At 36.3% G+C, this 21,767-nt stretch overlaps 1 protein-coding gene across 1 annotated transcript in view; it reads right to left on the reverse strand.

Annotated features, from left to right (window-relative positions):
* Positions 1-21,767, reverse strand: part of Tbc1d32 (TBC1 domain family member 32) — a 206,097-nt gene that overhangs the window by 1,891 nt on the left and 182,439 nt on the right. The window contains exons 31-32 of the mRNA XM_059272587.1: positions 12,751-12,891; positions 8,183-8,371 (exon numbers count right to left, since the gene is read on the reverse strand). Coding sequence (XP_059128570.1) covers positions 8,183-8,371; positions 12,751-12,891 — 330 coding nt within the window. The remainder of the gene's footprint in view (positions 1-8,182; positions 8,372-12,750; positions 12,892-21,767) is intronic.

Below are 21,767 nucleotides of genomic sequence, written 5' to 3' on the forward strand. Positions count from 1 at the left end.
TTGACATAAAACTACCCAGCACACAACTGAACCAAAGAGGTGATGTTCAAGTGGGCGTGGTCATACACACTTGTAATCCTTGCCCTTGATAGACCGTGGCAAGAGGACACTAGATTCAGTGCCATCTGGGCAACACAGTGAGACCCTGTCTCAACAAAGAAAACAGAACAAATAGACGTTCATTTGACTAATGGCAGAATATTGGGTCTGTGTAAATTTCTGTCTATCAAAATTACAAGGGCGAAAGGATCAAAGTCAGATCTACCTTCCTGGACTAGATTTCACCTTAAATAGCTATTGTAATTATAGAACTCTTATGAACTTACCCATTTTCTTTAAATTATATGTGACTTGGCTTTCATCATTTCTACACTAAAAGTATCCCTAAGTTGGAAGGCAATTATAGTAACATCTTTCCTAACAGAGAAATTCCAATGCTGTGAGAACTTCTTCAGGGTGAATTCATGATTTTCAAATAAAAGCTTATTATTCATTAAATGCAAGTTACAATTAGACATAGCAGTACTCGAACAATAGCTCTAATAATACTTTTCTTGCCAAAAAAAATCAAAAATATACTTAACATCTTTTAATTATTGTTCTACTTTCATTTAAACATAAAACTACATAGGGAAGCCACAGTTAATACTTGGCTTAAATATATTTCTTTCTTAAAATATATTTTTTTCAACAACTGATTCCTCTTTTAGATAATAATTTTAAGGTTAAAAGAAAATATTCTAGTAACCACACTGAAGAGATATCATAATATTAGCATAAAAGGTTACCGAGGTTACATGGTATAAGGAAAAGATTTAAATATACAATTTAAATGCAATTGTAAATGGTACTGTTCATTTAAAAAAATTGGCAGACAATTTTATTTCTGAATAAAAATTTAAAGTACCCATGTTTCAGTTTTAATCTTTAAAGTAGAATATTTTTCATCTCACCCTGGACATTCTCTAACCCTCTTCTTGGGGGATAATCTTACTTGTGATTATGATCATTTAGATTGTTCGGCTATCACTCAAGTTGTAACTAACCATTTCCTCCAAGTGAAGTTTCATTTGCAGATCTAAGTGCATTGGAATCACCCTGTTCTATGAATAGGGAAGCATGTGCAGAGTACAGTTTTTTTTAAACAGTTTTAATATTTTTGTTTCAATAGTGAAATATTTGCTCAAGAAAACACTAATAGGTTATACTGCAATAATTTAAATCTGAGTTACAATATTCACTAAGAGAATGCTACATTTTGTATTATACCTAACTGCTATTCCATCACTTTTCTTTAACTCTGGGTTTTAGATATTGAATTACCAAAAAGCATTAGAAATTAATTCTTAACCACAGTGCTGTGTGTTATTACATGATATGATATTAACACAGCTTCCTTCTTTCCTTCAGATATACATGTTCAATTACAAGTTCTTTTTTTTTTAAGAACATTTGATCAAGGTCTAGTGAATTTAAAATATTATTTAAAAGATAATTATACTAGTTAACCAGAGACAATTTGAGTTAATAGGATTTAGATTCAGCCAAGAATGGTTCAAAACTTCTCCACACTAATTCTTAGATTATGAACTTAGGTAAGCCTATGGACTGTAAATCTTGATTTTTCATGTGCCAACGGAGACCACGATACTAGGGCTGCTCTGTGGACTAGATATTCTAAAACGTGAAGTCTTATCATCGAGCACAAAGCCTTCATTGGTCTTTGTCCTGTCTCTTCCCATCTTTATATGCTCACCTTGTTCTGTCCGAAATGTTTGTCATGATGCTCTAGGGCAGTGGTTTCTCAACCTGAGGGTCGCCACCCCTTTGGGGTAGAATGGCCCTTTTACAGGTTGCATATCAGACATTCTGTACATCAGGTATTTACATTATGATTTATAACAGTGGCAAAATTACATTTATAAAGTATCAACAAAAACAGTTTTAACGATGGGGGTCACCACAGCATGAGGATCTATATTAAAGGGTCACAGCGTTAGGAAGGTTGAGAACCACTGTTCTACAGGGATTCTTGCCTCTGAGCTTTGCAGCTGCCTCTCTATGCTTTTATGAAGGCTTTTCCCCCAGAGATCTTTACAAGGTTTTTCTTTAAGGCATTCATGGCCCTCCTTACCCTTTTGAGTGGCCCAAACAATGTCTCTGATTCCCTCCCCATGGCATAGTGTCCTTCAGTAAAAAGTATAATGTCAGAAATATCTATTTAAACTGTTTCTCTCAGCAGAATTAAGAACCAGGTGGGACATGGACATTCTATCATGCAACTACAATAGCACTTGGGATACAGATGTTAGAGTAAGTACTGGAATACGTCAGATTGAATAGACAATACCTCTAAAAATCCTTTGTCCATGGCCTCGTATTCAATGAGCATTTAAAGCATTAATGGTGGCCATAACAATGTTAACTACCAGTCTTTAAAATATCCTCTCCTAAGCACATATCAGGCAGGGAAAAGTGAGGGTGACACATCAAGGATTATTGATTTCAGCTCCTGCTCCTCAACTCTTTGCCAAGAACATAAGGAGCATCACCAACACTCAGGCATCACTGTCTTTTAGAACAAATCCTCTGAGATAAGCCTATGAGGAAAGGTAAGTTATACCTGTATTTCTAAAAGCTCTTTGTATAGGTTATAATTTTCAAAGACACTAGAGACTTATCTGTCAAAAATGTTTTTCAGCAACCAAGAACCCAATAAGCTTAATATTTTGATTTAATGTTAAGTAGACACAAGGTACAGAAAGATCAGTGTACTCACGTGGCCTACCATCCTTGGTTTCATGATTTTGTGACTGAGTCTCTTCATTCCCAAACACTTGATTATTAATGTGTTGGCAAGGTTATGATAACTTTTCAAAAATTAATTTACAGAGAAAAAATCTTGGGTGGGTTAAAGTGGAAGAGAGTTGATTTACTAAAACTGTAAAATTTAGCAAAGATTACTTAAATGATTTGCATTAGTGCCAAATCTCAAAAGAGCACTTACTTAAGAAGAATATTTTGTTCAGTTTAAATATTTATTATTAAAAACATACACCCATTGGGCTAGGGAGATGAATCAGTGGGCAATGGCACTTGCCACACAAACCTGATAACCCAAGTTCAACCCTTGGAACCCATGTAAAAAGCTGGGTGTGGTGGCACCTCTGCAATCCCAGCACCCCTCATACACAAGGACAGAGGCAAGAGAATCTGCAGAACACTCATGCCTGAGTTATGTATCTTTCTCATATGTCTGAGGAAAAGACCAGACATATAAACAAGCACATGACCTGATCCGTACAACCAGGCAGGTGAGGGAGTGTGTGGTTCTGGAGAGAACACATTATTAAAGGTTTAGGATAGGGCATGTGCCTCCTGGATGTTTAAACTCAACTGAAAGATACACTTAATGATAACAGAGATGACAGTTCTAGCCGGGTTAGTGAGGGAATGGTCCTGACTGAGGGCAACCTTAGTGTGTTTCTGACCAAGGTGGGAAGATCATATCCACCACAGGCATTACTGTGATGTTATGTGCTAAGATAACTCAGGTACTTGGTAAATAAAACAAACAGGTAAGAAAATATCTACAGGACAAAAAGTAGACCAAAGGTTAACATAGACTCCAAATATATTATCTTCTTTACCACAGATGTGCCCTAAACATCTTTTTATTAACAGAGAAGCAAAAGAAGAAGATGAGTTGGTGTGGAGATACAGAACCCCAATCATTACTAATTCTGGAGCACGTGCTTTGTGTCAATCAATGTTCTACAAGTATTTCTGAGGTATCTCATTTAATTGCTCAATAACCCCATGCAGTAGTTATTGCCTCATCCCCAACTGTACAGATGAGGATGCTGAGGCATAAAGAGATTGAACAATGAACCCAAGCTTACATGATCAGGGAGAAACAAAGCTCGAGTCTTCAATGAAGACAACATCTGAAAACACAGCCGATGCTGTACTAGGCAGGCTTTACATATTCTCTGGGATGAACTCCTTTAATAATAGGTATACTTTTTATTTCTTAAAGCTTAGTGTTTAATCACTTTTTCTCTGTCTAATCTCCATTTTCTACTCTGTCATTACCCTCTGATAACAGCAGCTTCAACAGCCAGCAACAAAAAATCCCTCTCAACAATTTACTGATTGGGTTGAAATCAACCTGATTTTTCTCATAATTACAAATTAATTTTCTATAATATGCATGATTCAGTGGAGGAATTTTAATGAAGTATTCTGAGCTCTTTGCCTTGGCATTTCAGTGAAGTTTGTCCCCAGGGAGCACGACAGATGAATGCTAACAGTCCCTTCCAGCCAATGAGCATGTGAGAAGAGAAGGAACGTGCAAGGTCAGTCCATGAGACACTCAGATTTTCCCACAAGACCCTATAAACAAAGCTCCCAACAAATCTATGTATATAGATACGCTGACTAACAGTCTTGTTATATAGAAACTAGTCAAAATTTTCTGAAAAGGGAAAATGTTCCAGATCTTCTAGTTAGCTAAGAAATTTTAGAACATTAATTTTGTTGGATGTTTTTCTCTCTGGAATTGTTGTGGCCACAGACTTTCAGTAGCTGTTGCAGATAAAAATGTTTGAAATCCCTAGCATCTCAATAGACAAAAAATTAATAATGAATGAATAAAATAGATGAATAAATAAGTAAATGTGGAACAGTAGGTCTGAGAATTGAGCTTGAGTGCTTCATCATAGCTTCAAAAGGTGTCTCACTAAAGTGTGAGGATAACACACTTGACTATTCTATTATCCAGCCCACATTTCATTGTTATCTACAAGGATATTGTGAAAAACAAAACAACAAGCCAGGCATGGTGGTACATGCCTTTAATCCCAGCACTCAAGGCCAGCCTGGTCTATATAGTCAACTTGAGGTCAGCCAAGACTAAGTAGTAATGCACTGTCTTAAAAATAAATAATAAATAAAATAAAAAAAGATAAAATCAAAGCAAGAACAAAAATATAGAGAGTACTTGGCTTCTATCATCCATATCCATGACATTTACTGACTCTGATAGCTTAGTGGTATAGTGAGAACAGGAAAATCAAGTATCCATGCAACTCCATCCAACTGCATCCCCACCCAACCCCAGTGCTCCCACAGTGAACTAGGGCTGACAATTAGTGGTGCTCCCCACTTGTCTTTTCAGTTTAGTGATTCAGAATCACCAATAACTCTCCAGTGGGCTGGTAGAAACGCAGGCAATAAGTCTAGACTCTCAATGGTCTGATTTAAAAATCTTGAGCCTAATCTAAAATGAGTATGGATGGGCTGATATTTTCTCTACAGAACACATTTCACACAGAGTTTCCTTTGCAAAGCAAGAGTTTGCCATGACACGCTGTTAATCTCAATCAATATGTGAAACTTAAGTTGGGAAAAGAAGCACATATTTCTAACATTCAAGAGTCATCTAGCTTTCTAGAGGTTCTTGGGGTAGCTGGTGATAACTGAAGGGTTATTAAACATATCTGAGGTTCTCGGTATGCAAAACACTAATTCGCTTGTGCAAATTACATGTTATACATGTTATACATGTAACATACATGTATAACAGTCAAATGCTTGTTCCATTTATTTTTACACAATGAGTCATCATCCTTTTGTTCCTTAAATTGCATTCCTCTGTGTGTGTTTCTGGGTGCACGTGTCCAACAGCGCCTATGTAGAGTCAGAGGACAAGCACCAGGAGTCAGTTCTCTCCTTCTATCATCTGTGTATCCTGGGATGAAAGTTAGCTTTCCAGATGCCTTTATACACTGAGGCATTTCTCTGCCCACTCATTATCTTTTATAGATAACATACAGTTTATTCACAAAATAAAAATTGAGTTGTTTTAGTTCAGCTTCTTTTGCCTTAGAAGTAGTATCAGCAGATATGCAAACCAAGGAATAAAATGATGGAATTGTCAATGCAAGGGATAGTATCATAGCTGTAGCTTATGTTTTATGGAGAAATACTGATAAGTGGTTTTTTTCCCTTCAATGAGTCAGAGTCACATGTTACGATATGTGACTACATACAACTAACTGTGAGAATATTTGCACATATAGCCATATATTTTCAAGCAAGATGCTTCTATAGGTCTTAATGGAGGTCAAATAGTATATATGCATATACATGCATTTAAGTAAACTACATCAAAATTTATCCTGCGAGACTAAAATGCCCATCGAAAGAGGCTTTTGAGAATTACACACCGAAAGTGCAACAACAAAAATTAAATCACAGTACCAGCAAGAAAAGCACCTTTTCCTAGTCTCTCGGAAAAAATGCAAATGACAGAATTTAAGAGGCTAGCCCTAGGACACATGCTAAAGTCAGTTCCTTGCCAACACGGTCTTATTGGGATATAACCAACTCAATGTAAATTCTAGTAGTTTCAATAGGAGTTAGAGGATAAGCTTTGCACCACCATCGAAAAACCTTTCGGTTCAGCTCACAGCACTACGGCCAGTACACAGTGGAGTCTGGTCCACCTTTAGAAGGGTCATCACTTTTAAAGCCCTGCTGCAACTGTCCAGGGAAAGAGGACACAAAGGAAACCATTCAAAAATTTAACAATGGTGGCTGCTCAGCAGAAACAACACTAGTTTGTTCGCCTAAGACATTTTTCTACTTATTTTCTCAACAAGTATTTATTGAGAAAGCGTTAAAAAAAAATCCTTCACTAAACCAGACAGACCATATCACAGTTCTTTTAAAGCTAAAAGGTATATTGGAAGAGGATGAACAGAAACATCTCAGATAGTAGTAAAATTTATATAATAAACTACACTCAAAGGAGGTTAGAGAATTATGTGTTAGGGGAAATTCAGATATAAGAGTATAGACAAACACTATACCCTAAAATTCCATGGCTGATGAAATGTCCCTGAATGCATGTGAGCCCCACTGCCTTCAGCATAATCCCTGTGTTTCAATGGCCTATTCTTAGATCACTCCAGACAATTCATTATTTTGGGTTCTGTCTTAGTGTTCCTTCTATGTGTATTCTTTTGTCAAACATTTTCATTAAGAATGATCCTAAGATTATAATTCCAGTGATGTTTATAGCTTAAGATGTTTTTAATTCAAAATATTTTAAGCAGAAATGATTGGCAGTCTTAAGTGATTAATGGCATTATCTTAAAGACATCACTAAATGGAAACTAATTCTGGCAAATACCTAATAGCAAACAAATCCTTCATCTAGTGAAGGATACATTCACATTTAGGTGAATGAATGTGTTTTGTGACTGTGAGAAGGATGGGGGGATGAAGAGCAGAAAATGCCAAACTCAATTATGATTTCAGTATTAAACAAACAGTTGGATTTCTCAGAAGTTCAACAAGAACTACATATAGCAATGTATTTACATATCATGCCTGCTAATCTCCCAAGCTTCAAATATATTACACTGTGATTTAGAAAGTCACCAAAATTATTTTTTTAAGATACTATCAAATATTCTAATCTTGCAAGTGCTATGAAAGAATATTTTATGTAAACATTTTATAAAAATGGAAAATTTAGAAAAATATTATGAAACATTTATTTTTTTATAAGTATCAACCTTTAGAACTAACAAAATAAACTGAGCATTTATTGATCAAATATGATACAGCAAAAACCTGATTAACTTAAAGCTTTGGACCCATCTCTACTCTAAGCCTCCCTTTCCTCACTTCACAAATGAAAACAATCAGACCTACCACTCAGAGTTGATTTGGTGATAAGGGTCTAGATAAGCATTTGATAATTGTGGTGGTTGGGGTGAGAAGGACCTGCATAGGCTCATATGTTTCAGTGATTGGTCCCTAGTTGGCAGAACTGCTTGGGAAGGATTGGGGGAGTGGCCTTGTTGATGGAGGTGTGTCACTGTCCATTTCCAGTTAGTTCTCTCTGCTCCCTGCTGTGGATAAAGATGTAAGTTCTCAGCTACTGTCCCAGCACCATGCCTGCTTGCTGGCTGCCATGCTCCCTGCCATGATGGTCATGGATTCTAAGTATCTGGAACTGTGAATCCCAAATTAAATGCTTTGTCTTATAAGTTGTCTTGGTTATGGTGTTTTACCACAGCAATGGAAAAATGCCTAAGGCAACAATAAAGTGCCACAAGTTAGTGATTAATTTTTAACACTTTTCCCCCTTAGACATGAACATGCTTACTTTGAGAAATACTTGTAGATCTTGAGTCTGGGTGTGCTGGAGAATGTCTCGCTGCAGATGTTTGAGAACAGCTATGCAGACATACACTTGATAATCAGGACCAAGGACAACACAAGTAGCAATATAATGGCATATTTCTATCCAATCCAAGTAATTCCAAAAACACTGAGTTATCCATTGTAGGCAAATCTTAAAGGAAAAAAAAAAGGAAGAAGTTTATTTGAAAGGAGTAAAAAGCCACACTTGCCTATTAAAAAGTAGTAACCAGTAACACAAGAAAACAATAAAAAAGCCTTGCATTTAATCAAAATAGGCATTTATCCTATTGCCTTGAAATTCTGCTTGTTTGGCTAGTGGCCAAAAATTTCCTGTTTGCTGCATGTATAAGACTCGTGGTCTCCAGATTCAGGAGCTAAGGACCCGAGGATGTCTGCACTGGTCATACTCCTACTGCTAAATGCTTTCTTCTGACATAACTATCTTCCTCTTACCCAAAACACCGGTCTCCTCTCTTCTCTGCTAACAAATGCTAAGAGGCTACCTGAGTCCAGGGATGTTCTTTTTCTTCCATCCCACCTGTAATCACAGGTGGATAATTATGCAGATGACAGATTGCAAAATCTTAAATGCAAATGGCCTCTTGCTGAATCAGAGAACAATTGAAAACAAGCAGAATCAAAGAACGTAAAACTAGGACTAACATAGAGAATGATTCAAAAATGAGACTTTCACAAAAAGGCTTCCTTTTTTTGACTCTTTATTCGGTATATTACTGTTATGTATTAACCACCCCAAGCTCCCCTCAAAAAAAAAAAAAAATCAGCAAAGGCTCCACCTCAGAATTTGACCTTACTTGTGGGTAAGGTTATCATGAAGGTAGTCAAGTTCAAATGAATATCAGACCTGGGGCTCATCAGATGACCGGGGCTAAGAGGAGTTTGGGAGGAGAAAGAAGCAGGTATGATGGCTTATCTCAACTTAACATAGGTATTAAGGACCCAGACATACTCATTCTTTTTGTTCTATCACTTTGTCCTTTAAAACCTTTATTCTTAAATCTAAAAGGTTCATTTCTACCTCTTATTCCACTTTTCACCATGCTGAATTTGCTTTCCTATGGCTAACATGTATTAGTTTGCCTCATCTGCCATAACAAAGAAGCAGAAACTAGGCAGCAGAAACAAGTAACTTCCTTATTGTTTTAGAAAAATCTAGGTCACAGCGTTAGTGGGGCTAGTTTCTTCAGAGCCTTCTCTTCCTACTGTGTAACTAGGTGATGGTCTTCTCCCTGTCACACCTATGGTCACCCCCTGTAGATGTCTTGTCCAAATCTCTCCTTACAAGTCACCCTGAGCTAGGCTCCATTCTGATAACCTAGTTTTAACTTAGAAACTTCTCAGGCACCTTACATGTAGGACAGGTGTACTGGGAGGCAAAGAAGGTTCGGACTTTATCATGTGATTACTGTGAGGACACAATTCATCTATACCAGACTGCATTACTGAATTTTTGTTTTTCTATACATTATTAATTATGTCAACTTCTGACCTTTGAATTCCAGTCATTAAGAGCACATTTTTTAAATCTCATCCTATGATCATAATACCTTTTTAAATATTGCTGACCATATGGTAAATAAAATTTTAAGTTTGTAATTATGTTATTGGGTATTCACACATTTAAATATCATTCATGGTCATAAAGAAGTAAGATCACTCATGCAATGTGCAAACTGTACTATAGTTTTCCTGAAAATGTTAATAACCAACCACACAAGCTTATGTCAAAAAGCATTATGAAGTAAATTATTTCAACTGGTATCTAGATTACAAGAAAAATAAAGGAATCAAAACACTGAAGTCAAACAATTGATTGCAAATATCTAAGGAATAAAAATAAATGTGATTTCTAAATAATGGACTATTTTATTCAAAGACATTATTTTCAGCAACTCTTTGGCCTTGCATTATTTATTTTCACTATACAAAAAATAAATGTAAAAAGGAAAAAATAGCTTGTGAACCGAAGTGGTTTTAAAGCCAGGTACAGTGACATCAAGATAAAACCTCAGCACTTGGGAGGTTGAGGCAGGAGGATTGCTTCAAGTTTAAGACCAACCTGGATTACATAGGTAGACCCTGTCGGAAGTGTTTCTGAGAGATTTCAAAACAGTGAATGCATTCACTCCATCATTCTTGAATTTCTCCATTTTTCACATGATGAAAGTTACAAACACATCTTCAAGCACAAACAATGATTACAAATATGATTTTTGTTATACATCTGGAAGATCTGGTTTCACTGCATAATTTTACTTTTCCAAAAAGTACTGTGTCATAAAACATGAAAGAGTTTTCTGGAGTCTTGTTTTCATAGTGAAAGTAGAAAGGAACAAATGATGATGATGATGATGACGATGATTATGAGGATGATGATAAATACCACATGGAGTTTCATGTACTCTGTGCAGGAAAGTTAGTCAAGTTTGCTTGCTTCCTGACACAATACTGTGTAATAATCAGTGCTATGCAGGATGGGGCCCACCAAGGAATAAGAGATGTGCCATTAAAGATACATGCTGCTTTATAAGCCCAGAGTGTGCAGAAGATACAGTAAGACAGGTTTGTTAGCAAAGGCTAAAACTGTTGGGAAGTTAATTGGAATGTGATTTTAAATTGCTTACTGAAAAAGAGAATGTAAATTCTGCTTTCTCTTTTCTCTCCAGTTGCAGTTACTCTTAGAAGAAACTCCAATCAGCAAATGCACTTTTCTAACCACATTTAGTTTGGTGTACTGTAGTTGAGCCTATTATTTTCACTCTAGAGATCTGTATATTTCATTTAGCAACCTTCCCACAAATCCTTCACTAACTAGCCAACTCCCTTATGCCTAAAAGTACACAGCTTCAAAAAGCACTGCTCCTAATTAGATCAAAATGAGTAAGCTTTGAAACACAAAATCTATACCCAAATAATGACTTAATCATGTATACCTATTCAGTTACTTATGCCTGTTTTTATATTTTATAATTAGCAATAAAGTGGTAAATAATCAGCAAAACAGTGATGGGCACTTAAGACAAGTGATTAGCTTACACCCAGAGCTGCTGAACAGCTTTCTACATTATTAAAAAGAATAATATTACTGTTCAAAAATAATACCTTATTAAATAAATGCATTACCTATATACAGGCTTCTTTTATGGTTTTGTTTTGATTGCTTGTTTTTTTCTGAGACAGGCCCTCACACCATAACCGACTGGCCTAAAACTCACTATGTATCCCACAGACTGTTCTCAAACTCATGGCAATCCTTCTGCCTCACACTCTCAAAGGACTAGGATTGTGAATGCGAGCAACCATGCTAAGGTTGTATGCAGTTTTATACTGATGAAGGTTTATCAGACTTACACAATATATAAAATTGACAGATGAACATTTTTCTTTTAAACATTAAATTGATAATATAGGACCTGAGATATTATGAGATAGAATGCCTGCACAATCTTTGGTTATTCATTTCTAAATTAATATATATATATATATATATATATATATATATATATATATATATATATATATATTAGAGACTAAAAATGATCAGAAGCATTAAACAATGTTCACCCTACCTGTCAATAGTAGGACAGCAAACAGTAACTCTTAGGAACATTGCTCTCAACACAGACTTTCAGAAGATACAAAAGCATCAACTTATAAATTATAGTAAATATATTGTGTTTTTTAAACAACTTCTTCCAGAGTGAAAATTTCTGTGAGTCAAAGTTAAAGCAAATGTTTCATATACTAAAAGCTAAAAATGGTTACAAAGAATTATTCCTTCCCACTGAATGGAAGTTCGTGTTATATTTAAATTCCGTAATAACTTCCCAGAACTTCAGCAATCAGACTAGCTCACAGAGGAACACGTGAAAGTGATGTGATCCTTCATAAAGGTAAGTACAGAGCACATATTATGTCAAGGAGAGCTACTGTCTAATTAAGAGGGAGCTCTCTCTAGTAGGGTAAATGCAGGGAATGAAGGCGCAGTTTACAAGGAAGGAAACTACCTATGTGTCACAAAATGGATCCAATAAGCCATTACTAAGTTAGTGCTTACTGTAGAGAAAGCTGGCATGATTCTACTTGGTTAACTTCAAAGTTGATTAAAGAAAATGAAAGGTAAGCCAAGAATAGAAAACTTCTTCAAAAGTGATAATGGTTAATTTTTAACAATATATAGTTATTACCTACTGAAAAAATGGCTGAGTAATTTTTTTACCAGTTTAAATATAAAACAATTCATAAAAATATAATCTAAATAGTATATAATATAAAAAACTGCAATTTAGACTTATTTTTGAATAACTGGATAATTTGGTAAAAATGAAGAAAAATAGCATGTTTATTAAAAGTTGGGGGAAAAGGAAAATTAACATAGGTAAATAAATATAATCTAATTAGTAGGTGACTTTTCTTAATTTAAATGTATTTCCCCTATTTTAGGGGGAAGCATTTTGTTTAAAGTCAGCGAGCCGGGAGGGGAAGAACTGGCGCTCCCCGTTGGATTACCTGTGATGGCGCAAAGCCAGACATGTGGAAAGCTGAAAACACAAGGGGCACCTCGGCCTTCAGCAGCATTTCAATGTAGTGAGTGCTGCAGAAATAGACGGGATGGATGCCAGTCTCAACGGTGTCGACGGGAAGGTACCTCTGCATGGAAAGGACGTGGAAAACAGTAAATACACGGAAGGCTTGTGATCATCAAACATACACTCAGCTGCATCTTTCTGCTTACGCCATGTTTTGCTGCTTTCCCACTTAGAGAGTAGATATAGATCAGCTGATAGCATGCTTGCCTCAGACGCACGAAATCCCGAGTTTGAACCCAGCACAACATAAACCAAGTATGCTAGGTGCAAATCTGTAAACCCCACAAGTATCAGAAGTTCAAGATCATCCTAGGATAAACAGCGTTGGAAGTCTGCCAAGGCTACTTGACACCTTGCCTCAATAAAATGAATTAAAAGTTGAAAACAAAGTTTATGTGGTGATGTCATACAGTATAACAATTATAAATATGTAAATGTCATAAAGTTAAACACTGTAGAGTAATAAACCTCAATAAAGGTAAGGTTATATATCTTTCCAAAACAGAAGAATAAGGGTAGTTTGTAATTCAGGAAACTTCAAAGCCTGAGAATGAGAAGGATTGCTTGGAAAAAATGAATAATAAACATGTGAGTAATGATTTTTACACATTAGCCATGGTAATATTAAGAATACATATTTAATAGTGCTGGTCTCCACCAATGAGTCCATGTTAAAAAGCTTTAGTCAGCTTTTACAATTGTTTGCCTAGTTCCATTTCATTTGTTGATTTTAACTCATATCTGGACTTGAATTAATTAGAACACAAACTGAGAATTCCATAATAAACTTACTTCTAAGCTGGGGGAAATGTATAATGTTTACTCAAAGGTTTTCCATTGCTGTGGGATGCCTTTCTGGATGCTGTGAATGTGTGTTGCTCCTATTGGTTAGTAAATAAAGCTGCACTGGCCTATGGCAGAGCAGGACAGAGCCAGGTGGGAAACCTGAGAGAAGGGGGTGGCGAGAAGAAAGGCAGAGTCAGGGCGGATTCTCTGAGCCACTGCCAGGAGAAACAAGATGTAAGAGAACAGGTAATGTCACGAAGCCACGTGGCAAAACATAGATTAATAGGAACAGACTGAGAGTTAAGTTGTAAGAGCTAGCTAGCAAGAAGCCTGAGCCACAGATGAAACAGTTTGTAATTAATAATTAATAAAGCCTCTGGTGATTATTTATAAGCTGTTGTGGGCTGGGTAGAACACAGGAAAACTTCCATCTACCTTTGGTGCCCAGATGTGGTGGCAAGAGTTTCCACCTAAAACCTGAGAGAACTTAAAACTTTAAGGGAATTTTTTTTTTATTTCTTTTTTAAGGGCCTCTATCATCTTCTTAAAGTCATTTTTAGGATTGATTTCTTCTGTTTCTTCTGTCTTGGTATGTTCAGGTCTTGCAGGTGTAGAATCACTAGGTTCTGATGTTGCCATATAGGTCTTTATGTTGTTGCCTGTATTTTTACACTGGCGTCTACTCATCTCTTTCTCTGCTCGGTGCAGGCGATGTTTGTGTCTGAAAGTGCCTCTCTTGTTCTAATTTTTAGTCTTGGTTCACTAGGAGTTCTTGGTTAAATTGGTGCTGTTGCGCTGTTTCTTTGGGAGCAGCTGATATCAGTCGGTGAAGTATATACTTATGATTCTGGTGATCTGGTGGCTGGGCGGCGCCTTCTTCTGTGTTCTCAGGTCACATTTTGCTCATTCGTCAACTCCTCAGCTGATCTTGTTTCCTCAGACTTCAAACTGTAGGGTTCTGAATCCTCTCCCGGATGGATTTCAGCTGAGCAGGGTAGTCTCACCAACACCTCCAAGTTGTTGGGTTTCATAGGATCAGCAGCTGGGCCCTGGGCTGGTCTCAGACAGAGTGTTCAGACCCGTTCTGGTTCTGTCCCACGGAGATGGCTCCTTCCCCGGGTGTTGGGATTAAAGGCGTCCCTGTTCCAAGCTCTTGATTAAGAGCTTGTTTTCACTAACTCTTCAGTGGGTAATAGCTCAGTTTCTGGTCTTTATTGCAACTGTGTTTTGGCCGCCGCCCGTCGGGCCTGCCTGCCTCTGCCGGCCTCCGCGCTTGTCTGCGAGAACTTAAAACTTAAAACCTGAGAGGAGATTCTAGAATGGAGCTAAGAGCAGCTTCCTAGCTTCCAGAATTGGGGAGGTAAGCCTGACTCACTGGCATCTGCAACATGTTGAAAAGCCGAGCCTGGTGGAGCCAGCAGCCAAGGCTGCTGCCATTTTTGTCCTAGCCATGCAGCTTAAGAGTTTACAATTTCTCCTGGTCAGAAAATGATTACAGATACACAATAAGAACAGATTCAGAAGGAAAAAATTATAAACAGGTTACAGTGTATTTAAAAATACACGTAGGCTTGAGAGAGAAAAGAAAATGAGTAGGAAAAAAACCTTAAGAAAGAAATAGAGTAATAAAAAATATAACAAGCCATGTAAAGATGGAAATTACACAGAGAGTCTGGATACTGCATATTATTGTGTTGTCTTTGTGATTTTTAAATGCAGAGAGACATTTGATTGTAGGGTCTACGAAGTTGAACCAATATGTATATTTTAAAGGAATCTTGACTTTAAAATTTGAGTCTAAGGATATGTTGCTTTGGAAAATAGGTTCTGCTTTTGTTTCCACAGAGGATGAGAACCTATGGATTGCTTCCAGGTTATTATGGTTTAATCAAACGAGAGTCCCTGAAAAATCTCCAATAGGAATAGATGGCCTAGATGATCGAACATTTCAGAGCACCTCTGTTGCAGTTTCCTCTGAGTTCTGCATCCAGAAAGACTTCAAGGCTACCGGCTGAGATGATCCAGCTCAGAGACTAGTCCAGTCAGGATTTGACCATAATCCTAAATTTTCTTTGAGTACCCATAAGATTACCAGCATCCCCAGTCAACAGGAAGTAGCCTAGAAAACTACACCCACACTCCCAAAAAATGGATTATGGATGTTTGTCTTTTTTAGGGGGGTTGGCTATAAATTGTTATTGGTCATAGTCAATCTCTTTCTAAAAGAAGAAAGGGGGATATGAGATAGAAATGATCTACTTTCATCCAAAAAAAATAACTATTAATCTTACATATAATCTTTACATTACCATTGATTTTTGTTTATTGATACAATTTTAAAGTTAATTTTACTATATTGTATGTATATTTCTACATTCCATCACCAATTTTCATGAAATTATATATATATATATATATACACACTAAATCATGTATGTGTATATACATTTGCATATATATACAAACAGGTTTTTTAGCAGTGTGCTTATAAAGTCGATCATACTAAAAATTTAGTTTTAGGGTTGGGAATGTAGTATAGTGTAGTGCTCTGACCTGATGTACGTGAGGAGCAAAGCTCAATTCTCAGCTTTGATTAAAAAAATAGTTCTTAGGATTATGAAGGATTGAGAATATTTATTTGTTATGACTATAAATTCAATATCAACACAGAATCATCATTTATAGCAAAGGATAAAAAATCTTGAAGATGTAATTGTGTCAAGAAAACTATTTTAATAGCAATTAGATCAAGCAAAGTTGACACTCAGCCTTGGACTACATAATTAAGAGCTGGCCAAAAGAAATTTTATTATCTTAACTTTACCTTATAGTTCAACTGTTTTTTTCCCAAAAATCTTATTTAAATTTTTAAAAATAGAAATTCTTCCTTTTAGATAAAACAAATAGAACTCAAAAAATTACATTAAGAGTTAAAATATGCGAATACCATTTTGGACTTGTTGTTATGATGTGAGGATTTAGTTAGGCTTATGTAATGAAGTTTCTGAAATCACTCCATGGGTTTAACAGTGATTTTCATTTTTTGCCACTTATCACAAATGATTCATTATTCTCTCAAATTACAGAAATTTATAGTTGCAGGAATAAATCAGTACAAATACTGTGTTTTATGGCAGGTTCTCTAGGAGATATTGCACATAAAAATGCTTAAATATTGATGAAGACATAGCACATTAAGTGGACATATTAGGTCACTTTTATATAGAGAACAAGGAGAATACTTTCCATTAGGTAATTCAATATAATGCAGAGTATGAATTAATAGCCATTGATTTATCGCTTGTCAAACACAAAATGTGGTTCACTATTTATATAATGAATAAATCTAACAAACATAAAAAGCAAAGGTTAACTTACACATTTATATTTTCAGTGTGAACTTACTAATGTTCTACAATATGTACATAGGCAGTTTAAGAAAAGAACGTACTGGACCTAATTTTTAAACAACATTGTTGTTCTATGTTGTGGCAGAAATACCTTTAGAACAAGTCTATGAAGAGATGAAGACAGTAGACATTAATTACGCTGTCAAAGAAAACAAGCCATTAACATGTAATGGAGTCCCAAAGATGAGACAAGAGTTCCTCTATTCCCATGAATCATATACTGTCAAAAGAACCTTAAATCATACTTTTGATAACCAACCAGCTCCTGATACCAAACTTGCCATATGTAATATTGACTAAATATTGACTAAAGATTCTAATGACTATAGTTGTTATTACAGAAAACTCACTTATAATTAATATCTTCTAGCTTGTCTGTTATTTGCATATCATCACTCTAATCTATAGTAAATGGTATTTATAAAGCCAGAGCAAGAGCAACAGATAGTTCATATGAACATGACAGAGGATCTTGTGAACCATCAAACTACAATTTATACTTTCAGAATTTTGTGTATTTTGTTCAAATATGACACCCCAAAATAATATCAATGCTTTAATACTCAGAGAACACAAAGGCGAATGGCATTTAAGGTCATACAAATGTAGGAACTAGGATAATTAAAAAAATAAAATCAGTAAACCAATGGCTTAGAAGATGCTAGAATATGATAGGATATGAAACAAAGACCTGAAAAATAACTTTAGAATACTATATGCTAGTAGTTAAAATAAAAGATATACACTTAAAAATGGAGCAGAGCAGTCTTAGTTTTTGACTTTCACCTTAAGTAATTCTGGCGAGTCATTTTATTTCTGAAATAAAAGAAAAAGTGAGTTCTGTGTTGCAAAGGAAAGTAAGTAGGAAGATTGTATTAAAAAGATTTGAAACTTTCCAATCCAACACAGACTGATCCAATGTAGCACATTCCACTCCTTATCTAAGTCTCCACAGGCAGAGGATCAGCCAAGCTTTGCAGCAATATTGTTTGTTAATGTGCACAAAATGGAAAGGAATAGAGAAAATTTAAGAATTTCTCAAAACTTTGGCACTATGATACCATAAAACATAAATATTTCCCCTTTCAGGAGAACAAGAAATGGGACTTTCAAATATGTAGAACACTGAAATTCATATACAAGCAAATGTGTTTTGTATGGCTCATTTTTACAGTAGCCCCACAAATGGGTTATGGGTACACTCTTACAATATGCTTGTAATTGTAGATGTGTTTAAATTCCATCAGTATTTTTAACACTGTAAATTTTTTTCAACACAAAGTATTTAACAGGGACAAATGAAGCCCATGTCCAGTTATTCTATACAGCATCTGTCCATCACCTTCTGGTTGGACGATACCACTGCATCTGAGGTAGAGTGATACTCTATAACTCTGTCCACCACCTTCCTGATGGACTGTACCACTGCATCTGAGGTAGAGTTATACTATACAGCTGCTGTCCACCACCTTCCTGTTGGACTGTACTACTTTAGGTTGGTTTACCATCAGTGGAGTTCTGTTTGTAAATGCATATAAGTTAATGCTTCTTATTTCAATTGTCCTTTTCATAACTTCTACTAACAGAGGCAGCAAGCATAATATTTAGCTTGATTTTCTGAGAAACTCCCTGAAGAATTATTGTTTTATGATTTAAAGTTTTACTTGTAATACTTGAAGATAATTTAAGTCAATTAAAGGAATCTTCTAGTCTAAATAACCTCAATGGGTAAAAATTTTAAATTACTTTAAACTAATAGCTATACTTTATAAAATTCTGAGAGCTACTTATTGTTTCCATTAACAATTGAGTTTCATTATTTCTTGTTTTGCTTATGTTAGGCTTATTTTAAAAAAACTTTTTTGATCTAATTTATTTATAATATTCTTTTTTTTTTCCAGGGGGATTGAGATAGAGTTTCTCTGTGTAGCCCTTGCTGTCCATCCTGGAACTTGCTTTGTAGTCCAATCTGGCCCCGAACTCACAGAGATCCACCTGCCCTGCCTCCCAAGTGCTGGGATTAAAGGCCTGAGCCACCAAGCCTGGCTGTAACATTCCTAGGAAGGCAGGGAATCAAACTTTTTTTTTTCAGTAATTTTTTTTCTAAAGTAATAAAAGCCTACTGTCCCAAACATATTCCAATTTAAATATTAATTCACATACAACCTGTTTATGGAGTAGTTAAAAGAGGGTATACTATAGTTCATGAACAAAGGGAGCTGTATTGGTGAACAGAACAGAAAGCTATCTTCCTAGAGCTAGTAGCAAGGTATATAGATGAGGGATAGAGTATGGAGTAAATAATGTATTAGCAGATGATAAACACTACGGGAAAAAGTAAAAACTAGAACATAGCAATGAGGAGAGCAAAGATGATGGAACTGGATGATAATTTTTTTAGATTACAATTTTTATTAAACATTTTCTTTGATAGTATTATATGTGCTGTGTGTATGTGTTACTCTCAACTTATATCCTTTCCTGTCCCCTCTCCTGACCATTAGCCCCACTTTCCCTTCAAGTCCCTTTCCAGTATTCATACCCTTGTTTTGGTTTGTGAACCACTCAATTTAACCATGGCAGTCTGTGTGACCATGAGTTTCAAACCTGTGGCCTTACTGGTGGGTAAGCAACTGATGGCTATGGTTGCCCCTTCTCTAGAATTAACTCATAGCCAGTAGTTTAGCTGAGGGAAGCAGGATCCCGGGAACTCCTCCCTGATCCAGGGTTAATCTTGTGCAGGCCCAGTAAAGGCAGCTCCAGCTGCTTGTGACATCCTGACACCAATGACAGTGTCATGGACAGAAGACTGCATGCCCTTCCCTCTGTCTCCTGGCTCGTCCATTCTTTCTACCCACTATGACATCAACTATCCTGAGCCTTAGAGGGAGGGTCCTGCTTAGGGTTAACAACTCAGACATCAAATATTCTCTGCATGATAAGCAGCCATGAGATTCTTCATTAACCATCATTATTGCAAACAGAGCTTTCCCTGATTAGACTAAAAGGAACATTGTCTACAGTATTAACATATATATTTAGAAAGCAGTTTACACCATGTTAATTGAGCTAAGAAGCAGTTGTAAGTCCCTTGTTAGAGCCTCAGACCTTCTAATAACCATGAAGTTTTGATCAAGTTTGTGGTACCAGGTATGAATACTCTCCTGTGGGGCAGGTCTTGAATTGTATTATCGAGCAGTTGATTACCCCAATAAGAGTTGTGACATTTTTGCACTACTGGGCACATCGTGACTGGCAGATTGGTGTTATAGTTTGTAGGAGTCCCAGCTGATTGAAACCATTGATGCATCTCCCCCCCCCCGCCCCCTACACTCCTTGGAATCCTGCATGGCACCTTCTATGAGGATGAAAGCTAGCTGTAAGTGAGGAAGCTTTAATCTCACATCAAGTTTGATTTCTCTGTGTCTTGCAATGAAGGTAACTGGAATCTTAAGCAGTAGGGTCATATCAACTAGTTTTGGAAGCCAACTGAGAAGGATGGTAATAGCTTTTACTGTTTTGGTACCTTATGGGGCTTCCCTGACCAACTCAGGTTGATATTTCTCTTTTGAGGGACATGTCAACAATGTAAGTTTGAGTTAAAGAAAGCAAGCACATTGTGCTACTAACAGCTAATAAAGTGTCACAAAACTAAAGACTTTCTCATTTTATCAACCTACACAGAAAATACTGACACAATGTTTGAGAAAATGAAGCAAATAAAAAAGTCTTATTTTGTAAATAATGCATTAAAACTATAATTGAAGGCATCATCCCAAGACAAATGGCAAAGAGGAAACAATCCAAAAGATTATTAAAGTAAAAAGAATTTATACTATGGAATGGGGCTACTTGGACATTAACAATTAATTAATATTCCTTGATAGAACTTCTAAAAGAGAATTAGTAGAAGGCCGTTTACAAAGAACCACTAGTCTGTCAGGCTGGTAATGAAATAGTCAACATGTTGTGTTCAAACTGAAGAAAACAGCAATGCAGAAAGATGGGGATGAAGAAAGACTCACTGGCTGTACTGGTGAGCAAGCAGAAAGGTTACAAGTGTACACAGAGCTGAATCTGAGACTATGGATTCCAGTAACAGAGCTCTCCACTCTATACACAGAACTGTAGTCCATATTAACTGACATCCTAACGGTAAACTGAACACAATCAAACTTGCTAGACTCTTCTTTTCAACTTTATGGGAAGGCAAAGCATTGCTGCATTTATGAAAACTAAAATGCATGCTACTAAAAAGTTCACAGGCTCAAAGAAAGGTAACTTTAGGAAATCATGCTTAAACATGATACATTAGTGGCTGGAGAGACGGCTCAGTAGTTAAGAGTACACACTACCCTTGCAGAGGACCTAAGCTCAGTTCCTAATTGCATCCCAATTCCAGCACAGTTGCAATGAAAGAGGCAGACACTGAAAAACCTCCCAGAAACTCACAGGGGCTAGCCTGGAGTACACAGTCGACAATAGAAACAAGAGACCCTGCTTCAACAAGGTAGAAGTCAAGAACTGACTTCTAAGAGTTGTCCTCTGCATGTGTGCGATGAGCAGGTGTGTTCACACACATGCTCCCTAGGCTCCTCTTCTCTTCCCCCAATCCTTCTCTCTCTGTGTGTGAGTCTTCTCTCATGCACACACAGGTAAATATTTAAAATGTTTGACAAGAAAATAAATTATTTAACTCAAAATCCATTACCACAATGTTTTAGAAATCATATGTTGAAAT

The sequence above is a fragment of the Peromyscus eremicus genome, chromosome 8b (genome assembly GCF_949786415.1).
Source record: "Peromyscus eremicus chromosome 8b, PerEre_H2_v1, whole genome shotgun sequence".
NCBI classification, from domain to species: Eukaryota; Metazoa; Chordata; class Mammalia; order Rodentia; family Cricetidae; genus Peromyscus; species Peromyscus eremicus.